The 16,651-nt window shown below is 46.1% G+C and overlaps 13 protein-coding genes and 24 non-coding genes across 37 annotated transcripts, besides 2 other annotated features; 27 read left to right on the plus strand and 10 right to left on the minus strand. All coding sequences in view use genetic code 2, as the record gives it.

The window, feature by feature from the left end:
• Positions 1-980: a D loop.
• Positions 981-1,050, plus strand: KEG19_t01. The gene has a single exon. It is a non-coding gene; the product is annotated as a tRNA-Phe (tRNA).
• KEG19_r02 lies at positions 1,051-2,006 on the plus strand. The gene has a single exon. It is a non-coding gene; the product is annotated as a s-rRNA (ribosomal RNA).
• KEG19_t02 lies at positions 2,007-2,078 on the plus strand. The gene has a single exon. It is a non-coding gene; the product is annotated as a tRNA-Val (tRNA).
• On the plus strand, positions 2,079-3,776 carry KEG19_r01. Its single transcript has one exon. It is a non-coding gene; the product is annotated as a l-rRNA (ribosomal RNA).
• Positions 3,777-3,850, plus strand: KEG19_t03. The gene has a single exon. It is a non-coding gene; the product is annotated as a tRNA-Leu (tRNA).
• Positions 3,851-3,857: 7 nt separating this feature from the next.
• ND1 (NADH dehydrogenase subunit 1) lies at positions 3,858-4,829 on the plus strand. The gene has a single exon. The coding sequence runs from the start codon at positions 3,858-3,860 to the stop codon at positions 4,827-4,829; it is 972 nt and encodes a 323-aa protein (YP_238281.1).
• A 3-nt stretch (positions 4,830-4,832) lies between these two features.
• Positions 4,833-4,904, plus strand: KEG19_t04. The gene has a single exon. It is a non-coding gene; the product is annotated as a tRNA-Ile (tRNA).
• KEG19_t05 lies at positions 4,904-4,974 on the minus strand. Its single transcript has one exon. It is a non-coding gene; the product is annotated as a tRNA-Gln (tRNA).
• Positions 4,974-5,042, plus strand: KEG19_t06. Its single transcript has one exon. It is a non-coding gene; the product is annotated as a tRNA-Met (tRNA).
• ND2 (NADH dehydrogenase subunit 2) lies at positions 5,043-6,084 on the plus strand. Its single transcript has one exon. A coding segment is annotated over exon 1 (1,042 nt).
• KEG19_t07 lies at positions 6,085-6,153 on the plus strand. Its single transcript has one exon. It is a non-coding gene; the product is annotated as a tRNA-Trp (tRNA).
• A 2-nt stretch (positions 6,154-6,155) lies between these two features.
• KEG19_t08 lies at positions 6,156-6,224 on the minus strand. Its single transcript has one exon. It is a non-coding gene; the product is annotated as a tRNA-Ala (tRNA).
• A 1-nt stretch (position 6,225) lies between these two features.
• Positions 6,226-6,298, minus strand: KEG19_t09. Its single transcript has one exon. It is a non-coding gene; the product is annotated as a tRNA-Asn (tRNA).
• Positions 6,299-6,332: an origin of replication (origin of the light strand replication).
• Positions 6,333-6,399, minus strand: KEG19_t10. The gene has a single exon. It is a non-coding gene; the product is annotated as a tRNA-Cys (tRNA).
• Positions 6,400-6,470, minus strand: KEG19_t11. The gene has a single exon. It is a non-coding gene; the product is annotated as a tRNA-Tyr (tRNA).
• A 1-nt stretch (position 6,471) lies between these two features.
• On the plus strand, positions 6,472-8,028 carry COX1 (cytochrome c oxidase subunit I). The gene has a single exon. The coding sequence runs from the start codon at positions 6,472-6,474 to the stop codon at positions 8,026-8,028; it is 1,557 nt and encodes a 518-aa protein (YP_238283.1).
• On the minus strand, positions 8,024-8,094 carry KEG19_t12. Its single transcript has one exon. It is a non-coding gene; the product is annotated as a tRNA-Ser (tRNA).
• A 1-nt stretch (position 8,095) lies between these two features.
• KEG19_t13 lies at positions 8,096-8,165 on the plus strand. Its single transcript has one exon. It is a non-coding gene; the product is annotated as a tRNA-Asp (tRNA).
• Positions 8,166-8,169: 4 nt separating this feature from the next.
• Positions 8,170-8,860, plus strand: COX2 (cytochrome c oxidase subunit II). Its single transcript has one exon. A coding segment is annotated over exon 1 (691 nt).
• KEG19_t14 lies at positions 8,861-8,933 on the plus strand. Its single transcript has one exon. It is a non-coding gene; the product is annotated as a tRNA-Lys (tRNA).
• Position 8,934: 1 nt separating this feature from the next.
• ATP8 (ATP synthase F0 subunit 8) lies at positions 8,935-9,102 on the plus strand. The gene has a single exon. The coding sequence runs from the start codon at positions 8,935-8,937 to the stop codon at positions 9,100-9,102; it is 168 nt and encodes a 55-aa protein (YP_238285.1).
• Positions 9,093-9,776, plus strand: ATP6 (ATP synthase F0 subunit 6). The gene has a single exon. It carries the CDS (start codon positions 9,093-9,095, stop codon positions 9,774-9,776), a length of 684 nt encoding a protein of 227 aa, YP_238286.1.
• On the plus strand, positions 9,776-10,564 carry COX3 (cytochrome c oxidase subunit III). The gene has a single exon. The coding sequence runs from the start codon at positions 9,776-9,778 to the stop codon at positions 10,562-10,564; it is 789 nt and encodes a 262-aa protein (YP_238287.1).
• KEG19_t15 lies at positions 10,564-10,635 on the plus strand. Its single transcript has one exon. It is a non-coding gene; the product is annotated as a tRNA-Gly (tRNA).
• ND3 (NADH dehydrogenase subunit 3) lies at positions 10,636-10,984 on the plus strand. Its single transcript has one exon. A coding segment is annotated over exon 1 (349 nt).
• KEG19_t16 lies at positions 10,985-11,054 on the plus strand. The gene has a single exon. It is a non-coding gene; the product is annotated as a tRNA-Arg (tRNA).
• ND4L (NADH dehydrogenase subunit 4L) lies at positions 11,055-11,350 on the plus strand. The gene has a single exon. A coding segment is annotated over exon 1 (296 nt).
• ND4 (NADH dehydrogenase subunit 4) lies at positions 11,345-12,725 on the plus strand. Its single transcript has one exon. A coding segment is annotated over exon 1 (1,381 nt).
• Positions 12,726-12,794, plus strand: KEG19_t17. The gene has a single exon. It is a non-coding gene; the product is annotated as a tRNA-His (tRNA).
• A 1-nt stretch (position 12,795) lies between these two features.
• Positions 12,796-12,863, minus strand: KEG19_t18. The gene has a single exon. It is a non-coding gene; the product is annotated as a tRNA-Ser (tRNA).
• On the plus strand, positions 12,863-12,935 carry KEG19_t19. The gene has a single exon. It is a non-coding gene; the product is annotated as a tRNA-Leu (tRNA).
• ND5 (NADH dehydrogenase subunit 5) lies at positions 12,936-14,777 on the plus strand. Its single transcript has one exon. The coding sequence runs from the start codon at positions 12,936-12,938 to the stop codon at positions 14,775-14,777; it is 1,842 nt and encodes a 613-aa protein (YP_238291.1).
• ND6 (NADH dehydrogenase subunit 6) lies at positions 14,774-15,292 on the minus strand. The gene has a single exon. It carries the CDS (start codon positions 15,290-15,292, stop codon positions 14,774-14,776), a length of 519 nt encoding a protein of 172 aa, YP_238292.1.
• KEG19_t20 lies at positions 15,293-15,360 on the minus strand. Its single transcript has one exon. It is a non-coding gene; the product is annotated as a tRNA-Glu (tRNA).
• A 7-nt stretch (positions 15,361-15,367) lies between these two features.
• CYTB (cytochrome b) lies at positions 15,368-16,508 on the plus strand. The gene has a single exon. A coding segment is annotated over exon 1 (1,141 nt).
• Positions 16,509-16,581, plus strand: KEG19_t21. The gene has a single exon. It is a non-coding gene; the product is annotated as a tRNA-Thr (tRNA).
• Position 16,582: 1 nt separating this feature from the next.
• KEG19_t22 lies at positions 16,583-16,651 on the minus strand. The gene has a single exon. It is a non-coding gene; the product is annotated as a tRNA-Pro (tRNA).

Consider the following 16,651-nt stretch of genomic DNA (forward strand, 5'->3'; position numbering starts at 1 on the left):
CGACAACACCCGCAGCCGCCCCACCCCGTTTATATAGTACGTTTACAAGTGCTTTACTAACCCACTTATGTGCGACTAAACATAAATGTTTTAGCACATACACATGTGTTAGTACATGTAATGTACAGCTGCATGCACCTGCAGTGGTGCATACAAATGTACCAATACATATTATGTACAATCATGCATATATATGTACTAGTACATATTATGCATAATCATGCATATATATGTACTAGTACATATTATGCATAATCATGCATATATATGTACTAGTACATACTATGTATGATTATACATACACATGTATTAACACATACTATGCATTATCGTACATAAATTGCTTTGGGATTAAAACCATATACTTAAGAAGTACACGAACCTAATTTATGGTATATTTGGTCAGTGAGAGACCACCAACTGGGTGGATTTAATGTTAAGAATGAATGAAAGGTCAGGGACAGTAATCGTAGGGTTACACAATTGAACTATTACTGGCATTTGGCTCCTCTGTCAGGAACATAACTGCAATTTTCCATACATCTTGCTCTCTAAAGTGCATTGACTACAGGTTTATCCCCTTACTCCTCGTTACCCACCATGCCTAGCGTTAACTAAGCACATTTGGTATTTCTTTTTGGGGGGTATTTCATCTTGCATGTGGACTGGTGTCCAGAAATGTAATATAAGGTTGAACATATTTCCTTGCATGAGTAATAGTGATTAATGCTAGAGGACATAACTCAAGAGCCGCATAGTTGTTATCAAGTGCATAGAGTTAGTCAAACGTCCTTACAGCCTTGTGTAACTCCTGTCAAACCCCTAAACCAGGAAAGCCAGAACGCCGATTCTTACGCCACCATCAACTCCATGCGTATATATATATATATATTATATACACAAAAATTTTTTAATTAAAATTACAGAGGAAATTCCTCGACATTCGGCACCAACGTCGAAAGATCACTATGTATTTTTACGCCAGCGTAGCTTACATTAAAGTATAACACTGAAGCTGTTAAGATGGGCCCTAATAAGGCCCCGCAAGCACAAAAGCATGGTCCCGACTTTTATGTCAGCTGTAGCCAAAATTACACATGCAAGTATCCGCACCCCCGTGAGAATGCCCTCAACACCTTATGGTCTAGAGGGGCCGGCATCAGGCACACAACTGTAGCCCAAGACGCCTTGCTTAGCCACACCCCCAAGGGTACCCAGCAGTGATTGACATTAAACATAAGCGAAAGCTTGATTTAGTTATGGCTAAAAGAGCCGGTTAAACTCGTGCCAGCCGCCGCGGTTATACGAGAGGCCCTAGTTGACATCATCGGCGTAAAGCGTGACTACGGGACACTAAAAACTAAAGCCAAAACTCCTCAAAGCTGTTATACGCACATTGAGGCCCACAAGCTCCCAAACGAAAGTAGCTTTAAACAAACACCCGGAACTCACGACAGCTGGGAAACAAACTGGGATTAGATACCCCACTATGCCCAGTCATAAACTTTGATGGTAAAATACCTGTACCATTCGCCAGGGTACTACGAGCGTGTCGCTTAAAACCCAACGGACTTGGCGGTGCCCCACACTCCACCTAGAGGAGCCTGTTCTATAACTGAAACCACCCGTTAAACCTCACCACTTCTAGCAACCCAGTCTATATACCGCCGTCGCAAGCCCACCCTGTGAAGGAAAAACAGCAAGCAAGATGGGTACAACCCAAAACGTCAGGTCGAGGTGTAGCATATGAAGCGGAAAGAAATGGGCTACATTTTCTGAAAACAGAACACACGAACATAACCATGAAACACGTTACTTGAAGGAGGATTTAGCAGTAAAAAGAAAACAGAGTGTTCTTTTGAAGCCGGCTCTGAGGCGCGCACACACCGCCCGTCACTCTCCACTAAAACAATCTAATCACACAAAATAAATAAAAACCACACCACAAACCAGTGGGAGACAAGTCGTAACACGGTAAGTGTACCGGAAGGTGCACTTGGATCAACCAAGGTGTAGCTAAACTAGCAAAGCATCTCACTTACGCTGAGAAGATACCTGTGCAAACCAGGCCACCCTGAGCTACAAAGCTAGCCAAATACCCCCCTTAAATATACAACAATATATATCCGCCCACAACCTAAAAAATTCCAAACCAAACCATTCTTCCGCCCAAGTATTGGAGAAAGAAAAGGACCAAAAGAGCCATAGAAAAAGTACCGCAAGGGAACGCTGAAAGAGAAATGAAACAACCCATTAAAGCATAAAAAAGCAGAGACTAACCCTCGTACCTTTCGCATCATGATCTAGCCAGCATAAATCAGGCAAAGAGAACTTTAGTCTGAAACCCCGAAACTAGACGAGCTACTCCAAGACAGCCTATTTAGGGCAAACCCGTCTCTGTGGCAAAAGAGTGGGAAGAGCTTCGAGTAGAGGTGACAAACCTAACGAGCCTAGTGATAGCTGGTTGCTTAGGAAATGAATTTTAGTTCAGCCATATGACTTACTCTAACCAGACTTATAAGAACCCCAAAAGAACCCGAGTAGTCATAAGAGCTAGTCAAAGGAGGTACAGCTCCTTTGAAAAAGGATACAACCTTAATAGAAGGGTAAGGATCACATTCGCCAAGGTATCTCGCCACAGTGGGCCTAAAAGCAGCCACCTGAATAAAAAGCGTTAAAGCTTAAGCAAAACATTAAGCCTATTATCCCGATAACAAATCCCACCCCCCTTACAGTACTAAGCCGCTCTATTACTATAGAAGCGATAATGCTAGAATAAGTAACAAGAAGGTGCAACCTTCTCCAGGCACATGTGTAAGTCAGATCGGACACTCCACTGACATTTAAAGAACCCAACTAAAGAGGGTACCACAGACTAAAAACTACCCAAGAAAACCCTGTGCAGCAAATCATTAACCCCACACAGGAGTGCCACCCAAGGAAAGACTAAAAGAAGAAAGAAGGAACTCGGCAACCAGGGTCCCGCCTGTTTACCAAAAACATGGCCTCTTGCAAATACTCCTAGAATAAGAGGTCCAACCTGCCCAGTGACTAAAAGTTAAACGGCCGCGGTATTCTAACCGTGCTAAGGTAGCGTAATCACTTGTCTTTTAAATGAAGACCTGTATGAAAGGTGTCACGAGGACCCCACTGTCTCCTACTTCAAGTCAGTGAAATTGATCTGCCCGTGCAGAAGCGGGCCTTAACCCATAAGACGAGAAGACCCTGTGGAGCTTAAGACATAAAACCACCTGCGCCTAAAACCCCGCACACCGCCAAAAGCCACAAAGCACAGCAGCCATGGTTCAATTGTCTTAGGTTGGGGCGACCACGGAGGACAAAAAAGCCTCCAAGAAGAAACAGGGGGACAGCAAAACCAACCCCTAAGAGCCAAGAGCCACAGCTCTAAGCAACAGAAAACTCTGACTAATAATGATCCGGGCCAATCCCGATCAACGAACCAAGTTACCCCAGGGATAACAGCGCAATCCTTTCCAAGAGCCCATATCGCCGAAAGGGTTTACGACCTCGATGTTGGATCAGGACATCCTAATGGCGAAAATTCTATTAAGGGTTCGTTTGTTCAACGATTAAAGTCCTACGTGATCTGAGTTCAGACCGGAGCAATCCAGGTCGGTTTCTATCTATGCTATTACCCTTCCTAGTACGAAAGGACCGGAAGGAGTGGGGCCCCTATTCAAAATATGCCCTACCCCCACCTGATGAACACAACTAAAACAGCAAGCGGGGATAAAACTCAACCACAGATAATGGTAGCTGAGATGGCAGAGCCTGGCAATGCAAGAGACCTAAGCCCTCTTACTCAGAGGTTCAACTCCTCTTCTTAGCAAACACCCATGCATGAATGAATCATCCTAATCTCAAACCCACTCCTATGTATCATCCCCATCCTTTTAGCCGTAGCCTTCCTAACCCTGCTAGAACGAAAAGTCTTAGGCTACATACAACTCCGAAAAGGGCCCAATGTAGTAGGACCCTATGGCCTCCTACAACCAATCGCAGATGGAGTAAAACTATTCATTAAAGAACCCGTACGACCATACGCATCCTCCCCCATCCTATTTTTAATCGCCCCAATACTAGCTCTAACACTAGCACTAACCTTATGAATACCAATGCCCACCCCCTACCCAATCACAGACATCAACCTGGGAATCCTATTCATCCTAGCCATCTCCAGCCTAGCAGTCTACTCCATCCTAGGCTCAGGCTGAGCATCAAACTCAAAATACGCACTAATCGGAGCCCTACGCGCCGTAGCACAAACCATCTCATATGAAGTTAGCTTAGGATTAATCCTACTCTCCACAATTATCCTAGCCGGAGGCTTCACCCTACACACCTTCAATGTGGCCCAAGAAAGCATCTGACTTCTGGCCCCCAGCTGACCACTAGCCGCTATATGATACATCTCTACACTAGCAGAAACCAACCGAGCCCCCTTCGACCTCACAGAAGGAGAATCAGAGCTCGTTTCAGGTTTCAACGTAGAGTACGCAGGGGGGCCCTTTGCCCTCTTCTTCCTAGCCGAATATTCTAACATCCTACTAATAAACACACTATCAGCTATTCTATTCCTAGGAGCCTTTCACTCCCCTCTGCTCCCAGAAATCACAACCCTCAACCTAATAACAAAAGCCTCACTCCTCTCAATCCTGTTCCTATGGGTCCGAGCTTCATACCCCCGATTCCGATACGACCAGCTAATACACCTAATCTGAAAAAACTTCCTCCCTATCACACTCGCCCTAGTACTATTATGCACAGCCCTCCCACTAGCCCTAGCAGGCCTTCCCCCACAAACCTAAAAAGGAAGTGTGCCTGAATGCTCAAGGACCACTTTGATAGAGTGTACCATAGGGGTTCAAGTCCCCTCACTTCCTTAGAAAAATGGGATTTGAGCCCACCCCTAAGAGATCAAAACTCTTCGTGCTTCCAATACACCACTTCCTAGTAAAGTCAGCTAAACAAGCTTTCGGGCCCATACCCCGAGAATGTGGGTTAAAACCCCTCCTTCACTAATGAACCCCTATGTACTCACCACCCTAATCCTAAGTTTAGGGCTCGGCACTACCCTCACGTTTGCCAGCTCACACTGACTCCTAGCCTGAATAGGCCTAGAAATTAATACAATGGCCATCATCCCCCTAATAGCGCAACAACACCACCCCCGAGCAACAGAAGCTACAACAAAGTACTTCCTAACCCAAGCCACAGCCGCAGCAATAATTTTATTCGCCAGCACTATAAATGCCTGAACCATAGGAGACTGAAACATTAACCAAATCTCCCACCCCCTGGCCACCACCACAGTCACACTCGCCCTAGCCCTAAAAATTGGCCTAGCCCCAATGCACTTCTGATTACCAGAAGTCCTCCAAGGATTAAACCTCACAACAGGCCTAGTCCTATCCACCTGACAAAAACTCGCCCCTTTCGCACTAATTCTCCAAATCAGCCAAAACACCAACCCCGCCCTTCTCACTACCCTAGGAGTTATATCCGCTCTAGTAGGGGGCTGAGGAGGACTAAATCAAACCCAGCTCCGAAAACTCCTAGCCTACTCATCAATCGCTCATCTCGGATGAATAATCATTATCTTACAATTCATGCCCGCCTTAACCCTTCTTAACCTAACCATTTACATCACCATAACCTCAACAATATTCCTATCCCTAAAAATTATAGCCTCCACAAAAATCAACTCGCTAGCCCTTGCATGGCCAAAAACCCCGACCCTCACAACACTAATTATACTCAGCCTACTATCACTAGGAGGCCTCCCCCCTCTTACAGGATTCATGCCAAAATGACTGATTCTGCAAGAGCTCGCCAAACAAGACCTCCCAATCACAGCTACAATCATAGCAATAAGCGCCCTACTAAGCCTCTTCTTCTACCTACGCTTATGCTACACCACAACACTAACAACATTCCCCAACACAAACAACACAACCTCACCATGACGACTAAAATCAACCCAAATCACACTCCCCCTTACCATTACAATCATCCTCACCCTAATGCTCCTCCCCGTCACACCAGCCATTACAACCATATTTTAGAGACTTAGGCTAAACAGACCAAAAGCCTTCAAAGCTTTAAGCAGGAGTTAAAATCTCCTAGTCCCTAATTAAGACCTGCAGGATTCTACCCCACATCCCCTGAATGCAACTCAGACACTTTAATTAAGCTAAGGCCTTACTAGATGGGAAGGCCTCGATCCTACAAACTCTTAGTTAACAGCTAAGCGCTCCATCCAACGAGCTTCCATCCACCTTCCTCCCGCCATAACGGAGTGAGGCGGGAGGAAGCCCCGGTAGGCCCTTAGCCTACTCCTTCAGATTTGCAATCTGATGTGACAAACACCACAAGGCTTGATAGAAAGAGGAATTAAACCTCCATGTGTGGGGCTACAACCCACCGCTTAAACACTCAGCCATTCTACCTGTGACAATTACCCGCTGGTTTTTCTCAACCAACCACAAAGACATCGGAACCTTGTACTTAGTATTCGGCGCCTGAGCCGGGATAGTCGGTACTGCCCTCAGCCTCCTAATCCGCGCAGAACTAAGCCAGCCTGGAGCCCTCCTTGGTGACGACCAAATCTATAATGTTATCGTAACAGCACACGCTTTCGTAATAATTTTCTTCATGGTCATGCCAATTATAATTGGGGGCTTTGGCAACTGACTAGTCCCACTTATGATCGGAGCCCCAGACATAGCATTCCCGCGAATAAACAACATAAGCTTCTGGCTTCTACCCCCTTCCTTCTTACTCCTCTTGGCCTCTTCCGGAGTAGAAGCAGGGGCTGGAACAGGATGAACGGTTTACCCCCCTCTAGCGGGTAATCTGGCCCATGCCGGAGCATCCGTAGATCTAACTATTTTTTCTTTACACCTGGCTGGAGTCTCATCCATCCTCGGGGCAATTAACTTTATTACCACTATTATTAACATAAAACCCCCAGCCATTACCCAATACCAAACACCTCTATTTGTCTGATCTGTCCTAGTAACCGCTGTCCTTCTACTTCTCTCCCTCCCAGTCTTAGCTGCAGGAATCACTATACTTCTAACAGATCGCAACCTTAACACCACATTCTTTGACCCAGCTGGGGGAGGGGATCCAATCCTATATCAACACCTATTCTGATTCTTCGGCCACCCTGAGGTGTACATCCTAATTCTCCCCGGATTTGGTATGATTTCCCACATTGTTGCCTATTACTCCGGCAAAAAAGAGCCATTCGGGTATATGGGAATAGCCTGGGCCATGATAGCCATCGGTCTATTAGGCTTTATCGTCTGAGCTCACCACATATTTACAGTGGGCATGGATGTAGATACTCGCGCCTACTTTACATCCGCCACAATGATTATCGCAATCCCAACTGGTGTAAAAGTATTTAGCTGATTGGCCACCCTTTACGGAGGGTCAATCAAATGAGAGGCCCCCTTCCTGTGGGCCCTAGGCTTCATCTTCCTATTTACTGTTGGGGGCCTAACAGGTATTATTTTAGCCAACTCATCCTTAGACATTGTCCTTCATGACACCTACTACGTAGTAGCACACTTCCACTATGTTCTATCTATAGGAGCTGTTTTTGCAATTATGGGAGGCTTTGTCCACTGATTCCCACTATTCTCAGGATACACACTCCACAGCACATGAACAAAAATCCACTTTGGAGTAATATTCATCGGAGTAAACCTAACCTTCTTCCCACAACACTTCCTAGGACTATCCGGTATACCTCGGCGATACTCTGACTACCCTGATGCTTACACACTATGAAATGCAGTCTCATCCATCGGCTCATTAGTGTCCCTAGTGGCCGTGGTAATATTCCTATTCATTCTTTGAGAAGCATTCGCAGCCAAACGTGAAGTTCAAACCACAGAACTAACCGCCACAAATGTCGAATGACTCCACGGTTGCCCACCACCATACCACACATTCGAGGAACCTGCTTTCGTCCAAATTCAACCCTGAAAACCGAGAAAGGAAGGAATCGAACCCCCATATGCTGGTTTCAAGCCAGCCGCAAAGCCACTCTGCCACTTTCTTTGAAGCACTAGTACAACAAACTACACCGCCTTGTCAAGGCGAAGATGCAGGTTAAACCCCTGCGTGCCTCACAAAATGGCCACCCCTCTTCAACTAGGATTCCAAGACGCAGCATCCCCAGGCATAGAAGAACTTGTACACTTCCACGACCACGCTCTCATAGTCGTTTACTTAATTAGCAGCTTCGTACTTTACATCATCGTCACGCTAGTAATAACAAAACTCACAAACAAACACGCCCATGACTCACAAGAAATTGAAATCATCTGGACAATCCTTCCAGCAATTATCCTCATCGTAGTAGCCCTGCCATCACTTCGAATTCTATACCTTATAGATGAAATTAATAACCCCCACTTAACAGTAAAAGCTTTCGGACATCAATGATACTGAAGCTATGAATATACTGATTATGACGACCTAGCTTTTGACTCATACATAACCCCCACACAAGACTTAATCCCCGGCCAATTTCGCCTTCTAGAAGTAGACCACCGCATGGTAATCCCCACTGAATCTCCTATTCGAGTTCTAATTACAGCTGAAGACGTTCTCCACTCATGAGCCGTACCAGCCCTTGGCATCAAAATGGACGCAGTACCAGGACGACTAAACCAAACAACATTCATGACCTCCCGCCCTGGTATTTACTACGGACAATGCTCTGAAATCTGCGGCGCAAACCATAGTTTTATACCAATCGCTGTAGAAGCAGTCCCATTAACCCACTTTGAAGATTGATCAACCTCCATGCAACAGACCGTATCGCTGAGAAGCTAAACTGGAACAGCGCTAGCCTTTTAAGCTAGAGATTGGCGGATCCTGCCCGCCCTCAACGACATGCCACAACTCAACCCCTCCCCCTGATTACTAATCTTGCTATTCTCATGGCTAATCCTCTTAACAACAGTCTTTCCAAAAATTATACGTCATCGCTTCACTAATGAACCAGCCACACAAGCTACCAAAAAACACCACCCAACACCTTGAAACTGACCATGACACTAAGCTTCTTTGACCAATTTTCATTAACCGCCTTCATAGGCATCCCCCTGATCGCCCTAGCCCTCACACTCCCGTGAATCCTATACCCCACCCCACAAAACCGCTGCCTAAATAACCGCCTCCTCACCTTACAAGCCTGATTCATTCGCCAACTTACACATCAGCTGTTCCTTCCTATTAACCCAGGGGGCCACAAATGAGCACTCCTCCTAGCCTCCGTCCTCATCTTCTTGATTACACTCAACCTACTAGGAATCCTGCCATACACCTTCACCCCAACAACCCAACTATCTATGAACATAGGACTCGCCGTCCCACTATGACTAGCGACCGTACTCATTGGTGCCCGACATCAGCCCACACACTCTCTAGCCCACCTCCTACCAGTGGGAACCCCCACCCCACTAATCCCAATCTTAATTATAATTGAAACAATCAGCCAATTTATTCGACCAATCGCCCTAGGAGTTCGGCTTACCGCCAACCTCACAGCAGGCCACCTACTAATTCAACTAATTAGCACAGCAGCCTTCTACCTAGCCTTTACAATACCAACCGTATCAATTCTAACCATAGGCCTTCTTCTACTCCTTTCCATCTTAGAACTAGCCGTCGCAATCATCCAAGCTTATGTCTTCGTCCTACTAGTAAGCCTCTATCTACAAGAATCCGTTTAATGGCCCGCCAAGCACATGCATACCACATAGTCGACCCAAGCCCCTGACCTCTAACTGGGGCAACCGCCGCCCTCCTACTTACATCAGGCCTCGCAGTATGATTCCATTATCACTCTACCACCCTCATAACACTAGGTCTAATCCTTATACTCCTCACCATATACCAATGATGACGAGACATTGTCCGAGAAGGCACCTACATAGGGCACCACACACCACCAGTACAAAAAGGCCTTCGATATGGCATAATCCCTTTCATTACATCAGAAGTCTTCTTTTTCCTAGGCTTCTTCTGAGCCTTCTTCCACTCAAGCCTCGCCCCAACCCCTGAGCTCGGAGGTTGCTGACCACCAACAGGCATCACCCCCCTAGACCCCTTTGAAGTCCCACTACTCAACACAGCAGTCCTCCTCGCCTCAGGTGTAACAGTAACCTGAGCCCACCACAGTCTAATAGAAGGACAACGGAAAGAAGCAATTCAGTCCCTAGCCCTAACAATTCTACTAGGCTGCTACTTCACAACTTTACAAGCTATAGAATACTACGAAGCCCCATTCACCATTGCCGATGGAGTCTACGGCTCTACCTTCTTCGTTGCGACAGGCTTTCACGGCCTACACGTCATTATTGGCACATCATTCCTAGCGGGAATCTGCCTCCTACGACAAATCAAATACCATTTCACATCTCAACATCACTTTGGCTTCGAAGCCGCAGCATGATACTGACATTTCGTTGACGTAGTATGACTATTCCTCTACGTCTCAATCTACTGATGAGGATCATAATCTTTCTAGTATTAAAATAAGTACAAATGACTTCCAATCATTTAGTCTTGGTTAAATTCCAAGGAAAGATAATGAATTTAATCACCTCCACCCTCTCTATCGCAATTCTCCTAACAATCCTACTAGCCATAGTATCTTTCTGAATCCCCCAAATAAGCCCAGATACTGAAAAACTATCTCCATATGAATGTGGTTTCGACCCCCTCGGATCAGCACGTCTTCCATTCTCCCTACGCTTTTTCTTAGCGGCTATTCTATTTTTACTCTTTGACCTAGAAATTGCTCTTCTACTACCCCTCCCCTGAGGAGACCAATCTATCTTACCTACCCAAACCTTCATATGAGCCTCAATCATCCTCATCCTACTAACACTCGGCCTAATTTACGAGTGGATACAAGGGGGCCTAGAATGAGCCGAATAGACAGTTAGTCCAAAGTAAGACCTCTGATTTCGGCTCAGAAAACTGTGGTTCAAACCCACAACTGCCTTATGACCCCCGTACACTTCAGCTTCAGCTCAGCCTTCACTCTAGGCCTTATGGGTCTGGCCTTTCACCGCACCCACCTCCTATCGGCATTATTATGCTTAGAGGGGATGATATTATCACTTTATATTGCCCTATCCCTATGATGCCTCCAACTAGAAGCCACCATATTCTCAGCAGCCCCAATACTCCTTCTTGCCTTCTCAGCATGCGAAGCAAGTGCAGGCTTAGCCCTACTTGTAGCAACAGCTCGAACCCATGGCACTGACCACTTACAAAACCTCAACCTTCTACAATGCTAAAAATCCTCATCCCCACCCTAATACTAATCCCAACAACATGACTAACCCCAAAATCATGAGTATGAACCACAACCACAGCCCAAAGCCTAGCTATTGCCCTGCTAAGCCTAACCTGGCTAAAATGAACCTCAGAAACAGGATGATCGACCTCAGGCCCATATATAGCCACAGACCCCCTATCAACCCCCCTCCTGGTCTTAACTTGCTGACTCCTTCCCCTCATAATCCTAGCCAGCCAAAACCACATTTCCCCAGAACCTATCAACCGACAACGAAGCTATATTACACTCCTAATCCTCCTCCAAACTTTCCTCATTATAGCCTTTGGGGCCACCGAAATCATTATATTTTACATTATATTTGAAGCCACCCTAATCCCAACCCTTATTATCATTACACGATGAGGCAACCAAACAGAACGACTCAATGCTGGCACCTACTTCCTGTTTTACACACTAGCCGGTTCTCTCCCCCTCCTAGTTGCTCTCCTAATGACCCAAAAAGACATAGGCACGCTTTCAATACTTATTATTCAACACACCAAACCCACAAACCTCCTATCCTGAGGAGATAAAATCTGATGAGTAGGCTGCCTACTAGCCTTCCTAGTAAAAATGCCCCTATACGGCGTACACCTTTGATTACCAAAAGCCCACGTAGAAGCCCCCATCGCTGGTTCAATAGTCCTAGCCGCCGTCCTCCTAAAACTTGGCGGATACGGCATAATACGAATTACGATCATACTAGACCCCCTAACCAAAGAATTAGCCTACCCATTCATTATTCTAGCCTTATGAGGCATTATCATAACCGGCTCTATTTGCCTACGACAAACTGATCTAAAATCACTAATTGCCTACTCATCAGTCAGTCACATAGGCCTTGTAGCGGGAGGTATTCTCATCCAAACCCCATGAGGCTTCACAGGAGCCATCATCCTAATAATTGCTCACGGCCTAGTCTCATCCGCACTATTCTGTCTAGCCAACACAAACTATGAACGAACCCACAGCCGAACCCTACTACTAACCCGAGGCTTACAAATAATTCTCCCACTAATAGCCACATGATGATTTATCGCTAACCTAGCCAACCTGGCCCTCCCCCCGCTTCCCAACCTCATGGGAGAATTAGCAATCATCACCTCACTATTTAGCTGATCTCCCTGAACTATTGTTTCAACAGGCCTAGGCACCTTAATCACAGCCGGATACTCTCTATACATATTCCTAATAACTCAACGAGGGCCCACCCCCCTGCACACAATCTCCCTCCACCCCTCCCACACACGAGAGCACCTCCTAATAGCCATACACCTAATCCCTGTCCTTCTCCTAGTCCTTAAACCCGAACTTATATGAGGGGTGTGCCACTGTAAATATAGTTTAAAAAAAACATTAGATTGTGATTCTAAAAACAAAAGTTAAAATCTTTTTATTTACCAAGAGAGGCCGGAAGCACTAAGGACTGCTAATCCTTAAGTCCCATGGTTCAAGTCCATGGCTCACTTAGCCCCTAAAGGATAACAGCTCATCCATCGGTCTTAGGAACCGAAAACCCTTGGTGCAACTCCAAGTAGCGGCTATGCTCTCCACCCCTCTAATCTTCAGTACTGCCTTCTTAACCATCTTCCTAATACTAACCTTCCCAATCCTTACCTCCCTCTCACCATACTCCCCCAAAAAAACCTGGGCCCTCACACACGTCAAAACAGCGGTTCAATGAGCATTCCTCATCAGCCTAATCCCCCTAACTATCTTTCTAGACCAGGGAGTTGAAACCATCACAACTAACTTCCACTGAGCTAACACAACAACCTTTGACATCAACACCAGCTTTAAATTCGACCACTACTCAATCACCTTTGTCCCAGTCGCCCTGTACGTAACATGATCCATCCTAGAATTTGCTCTCTGGTACATACACTCAGACCCAAACATAAACCGCTTCTTTAAATACCTCTTATTGTTCCTCATTGCAATAATCATCCTAGTTACAGCCAACAATATATTCCAACTATTCATCGGTTGAGAGGGTGTCGGAATCATATCATTCCTCCTAATCGGCTGATGGTACGGGCGAACAGACGCAAATACCGCAGCCCTTCAAGCCGTAATCTACAACCGAGTCGGAGACATTGGCCTTATCCTGACCATAGCCTGAACCGCCACAAACATAAACTCCTGAGAAATACAACAAATATTTACCATAAGCAAAGAAATAGACCTCACACTCCCCCTTCTAGGCCTAATCCTAGCAGCAACTGGCAAATCCGCTCAATTCGGTCTCCACCCCTGACTCCCCTCCGCCATAGAAGGTCCAACACCAGTCTCTGCCCTACTACACTCAAGTACTATGGTTGTTGCAGGCATTTTCCTCCTAATCCGACTTCACCCCCTGATAGAAAACAACCAAACAGCCCTAACAACATGCCTCTGCTTAGGTGCCCTAACCACCTTATTCACAGCAACCTGCGCCCTGACCCAAAATGACATCAAAAAAATCATTGCCTTCTCCACATCAAGCCAACTAGGACTGATAATAGTCACAATTGGCCTAAATCAACCACAACTGGCCCTATTACACATCTGCACCCACGCCTTCTTCAAAGCCATACTATTCCTATGCTCCGGATCCATCATCCACAGCCTAAACGACGAACAAGACATCCGCAAAATAGGAGGCCTACACACCCTACTCCCCTTCACATCCTCCTCTTTAATACTAGGCAGCCTAGCACTAACAGGCACCCCCTTCCTAGCCGGATTCTTCTCAAAAGACGCAATCATCGAAGCCCTAAACACATCCCACCTCAACGCCTGAGCCCTCACCCTCACACTCCTAGCCACATCCTTCACTGCAGTATACAGCCTCCGAATCGTATTCTTCGCATCAATAGGCCACCCACGATTCCCCCCGCTAACCCCAATTAACGAAAACACCCCAACCGTAATCAACCCCATCAAACGACTGGCCTGAGGAAGCATTATTGCCGGGTTCTTAATCACTTCAAATCTCACACCAACAAAAACCCAAATCATAACCATACCTTCACTACTCAAACTAAGCGCACTCCTCGTATCCATTACTGGCCTCCTAGTAGCAATCGAGCTAGCCAACCTAACAAGCAAACAACTAAAAACCACACCAACAACCTCTACCCACAACTTCTCCAACATACTTGGCTACTTCCCTATAATTATCCACCGTCTGACCCCAAAAATAAACCTCATCCTGGGTCAAACCATAGCCTCTCAACTTGTAGATCAAACATGATTCGAAAAAGCCGGCCCCAAAGGAATCGCTTCTAAACAAAGCCCCATAATTGAAACCACCAACAACATCCAACAGGGCCTAATCAAAACATACCTGACAATCTTTCTCCTAACAACCGCCCTTGCCACCCTTACAATCCTAATCATCTAAACAGCCCGCAACGCCCCCCGAGCCAGCCCCCGAGTTAACTCTAACACTACAAACAACGTTAATAACAACACCCAACCACAAACCACTAGCACTCAGCCCCCCAAAGAATACATCAAAGCAACTCCCCCAAAATCCCCACGCAGTAAAGAAAACTCCTTTAACTCATCAACAACCCAAAATCCATCATACCACCCCTCAAAAAAACACAACCCAACAACCATCAAACCTAAAATGTAAACAACCACATAACTAAATACAGACAAATCAAACCAAGATTCTGGATAAGGCTCCGCTGCAAGTGCGGCAGAATAAGCAAACACTACCAACATTCCCCCAAGATAAATTATAAAGAGAACCAGAGACAAAAACGAACCACCATGCCCCACCAAAACGCAACAACCAGCTGCCGCAGCTAGAACCAGCCCCAAAGCAGCATAATAAGGAGCGGGGTTAGAAGCTACCGCAACCAACCCTAAAACTAAAAGTAATATCGACAAAATCTCTACATAAAACATTGTTTCTACCTGGACTTCAACCAAGACCTACGGCCTGAAAAACCGTTGTTGCATTCAACTACAGAAACACCCCTAATGGCCAGCCTCCGAAAAACCCACCCAATCGCCAAAATCATAAACGACGCCCTTGTTGACCTCCCAGCGCCATCCAACATTTCCGCCTGATGGAACTTCGGCTCCCTTCTAGGCCTCTGCCTGGGAGCCCAAATTCTAACAGGCCTCTTCCTAGCCATACACTACACCTCTGACATCTCAACTGCCTTCTCCTCCGTAGCCCACATCTGCCGAGACGTCAACTACGGATGATTCATCCGCAACCTACACGCAAACGGTGCTTCATTCTTCTTCATCTGCATCTACCTTCACGTGGCACGAGGCCTGTACTACGGCTCCTACCTATACAAAGAAACATGAAACATCGGAGTAGTCCTGCTACTCCTAGTAATAATAACAGCCTTCGTAGGATACGTCCTCCCATGAGGACAAATATCATTTTGAGGCGCGACAGTCATCACTAACCTCCTATCAGCAGTCCCCTACATCGGAGACATACTAGTCCAATGAATCTGGGGCGGCTTCTCAGTAGACAACGCCACACTAACCCGATTCTTCGCCTTCCACTTCCTATTCCCATTTATAATCGCTGCCGCAACCATAATACACCTATTATTTCTACACGAAACAGGCTCCAACAACCCAATGGGCCTAAACTCAGACACAGACAAAATCCCATTCCACCCATACTTCTCATACAAAGACCTTCTAGGCTTTATAATCATACTCTTAGCCCTAACCTCCCTCGCCCTATTCTCCCCCAACCTACTAGGCGACCCAGAAAACTTCACCCCCGCCAACCCGCTAGTAACCCCGCCACATATCAAACCAGAATGATACTTCCTATTCGCATACGCCATCCTACGATCAATCCCCAACAAACTTGGCGGAGTACTAGCCCTGCTCTTCTCAATCCTAATTCTCATAATCGTCCCAATCCTCCACACCTCCAAAATAAAAGGGATTACCTTCCGCCCACTCTCCCAATTCCTGTTCTGAACCCTGGTCGCAGACATACTAATCCTCACTTGAATCGGAGGCATACCAGTCGAACTCCCATTTATCCTCATCGGACAAATCGCATCCATCCTCTACTTCGCACTATTCCTCATCCTTATCCCACTTGCAGGCCTAATGGAAAACAAACTACTTCAACTAAAATGCCCTAGTAGCTTAACCTCTAAAGCACCGGTTTTGTAACCCGAAGATCGAAGGTTAAACTCCTTCCTAGAGCCCTCAGAGAGAAGAGACTTTAACTCCCGCCCTTAACTCCCAAAGCTAAGATTCTTATTAAACTACCCTCTG

Source organism: Scleropages formosus, mitochondrion (genome assembly GCF_900964775.1).
Source record: "Scleropages formosus mitochondrion, complete genome".
Lineage (NCBI taxonomy): Eukaryota > Metazoa > Chordata > Actinopteri > Osteoglossiformes > Osteoglossidae > Scleropages > Scleropages formosus.